The 1,309-nt window shown below is 52.3% G+C and overlaps 2 protein-coding genes across 2 annotated transcripts, besides 2 other annotated features; both read left to right on the forward strand.

Moving 5' to 3' along the window:
- Tc00.1047053431849.10 (hypothetical protein, conserved) lies at positions 1-426 on the forward strand (the record flags this gene model as incomplete). The annotated part of the gene is made up of 1 exon (XM_797156.1): positions 1-426. A coding segment is annotated over one exon (426 nt), but the record flags the coding sequence as incomplete, so codon positions are not given.
- Positions 1-1,309: a sequence feature (heterozygous, non-Esmeraldo-like haplotype).
- Positions 433-488: a sequence feature (T-rich).
- Positions 658-1,309, forward strand: Tc00.1047053431849.20 (hypothetical protein, conserved; the record flags this gene model as incomplete). Its single annotated transcript, XM_797157.1, has 1 exon — positions 658-1,309. A coding segment is annotated over one exon (652 nt), but the record flags the coding sequence as incomplete, so codon positions are not given.

The following is a 1,309-nucleotide window of genomic DNA, read 5'->3' on the forward strand; positions in this document are numbered from 1 at the left end:
CCGCTGGCGGTGACCGGTTTTCCCGCCACCTCACTGCTGGTAGACGACACTTGTGCGTCCTTCATTGCGGATGAATTTTTCAGTGGTCGTGGAGCTTTGGTGGCGCCTTTTTTTTCCGGCCTGAAACCATGGGGACTGGAAGAAGAGATGGATGATGTGCTCTCATGCGGTGGCTCCAGTGGCTTCCCTGGCACTTGTAGTCATGAGGAGGATGAGTACTCCGAGATTCTGAGAAGCGTGGAGGACGAAAATTCCACTTTGCTCTGTGCCTTAATTGAGGAGTTTGTTGCCTTTTGGCACAACAACAGCGATGACGCAACAGATAGGACAATAAACCTGCTGAAGGATCCACGTGCGGCGCGGTATCAGAAGCAGTGGTCCAGGTATCACGCTCCCTTTGAAGAAAGGCTAGTCTGTATCACATAATATGAATTTTTTTTTCATTTTGATAATGATTTTTTTATTATTCTTTTTTTCTTTTTCTTTTTGAGTGGGGAGAGGAGTATTCGGGTGGTTTATTTTTCACAGTCGCTCCTTTTTGCTCGGGAATAAAAGTGTTTGTTTTCACAAGTGTGTGTTTGTGGGCAGACGTACGTGTCTGCCGCTTTTTGGTTTGTTTGTTTGTTTTTGCGGCGTTTCGGCCAATAATTCACTTGCATGCTTCTCCACGTTCCTTTGCTTTTTGGTGTAGCTTTAGGTTTTGTGTGCGCTTTTCACGAGACTGCAGTTTCTCTGTTTTTGTTGTTGTTGTTGTTTTGCTTTTGTAGTGCGGTGGCGTCGATGCTGTGGAGTGACACGAACAACCCTCGCGAGGATTGCGTGTTTTTGCGTGTGAAGTGCGCCTTGCGTCGTGGGGGCGGCCCAAAGTCGGTCGTTGAGGCACTGCGACAGTTCTTTGAGCTGGAGGAGGAGCAGCGGGCGCGTGGTGAGAAGGGCGTGACGCACAAGCTTTTTATTGATCTTCTGCGGGATTTTGGCATGCGGTCTCGCGAAGGGGAGACGGAGTACTTGTGCGCCGCGTTTGACGACGACCAGGACGGCTACATCACATCCGACAGGTTTGTGCGCCACCTCACGGGTTTGAACACTCGACGTCACAAGGCCGTCCTGCGCGCCTGGGAGGTGCTGCCGAAGAACGAACGGGGAGAAGTGTCGCGCGATGAGCTGCACGAACGTTACGCTCTCAGCGGGACACGGGGGGATCTCAGCGACACGTTTGCCTCCCCACCATGCACCCAGGGGGGTGTCGAGGGCACTGCCGCTGCTTCTGCCGAGGCACATGCGTCTGGCGGTGTGAGACTCGAGGAGT

Source organism: Trypanosoma cruzi, genomic scaffold (assembly GCF_000209065.1).
Source record: "Trypanosoma cruzi strain CL Brener 1047053516539 genomic scaffold, whole genome shotgun sequence".
Lineage (NCBI taxonomy): Eukaryota > Euglenozoa > Kinetoplastea > Trypanosomatida > Trypanosomatidae > Trypanosoma > Trypanosoma cruzi.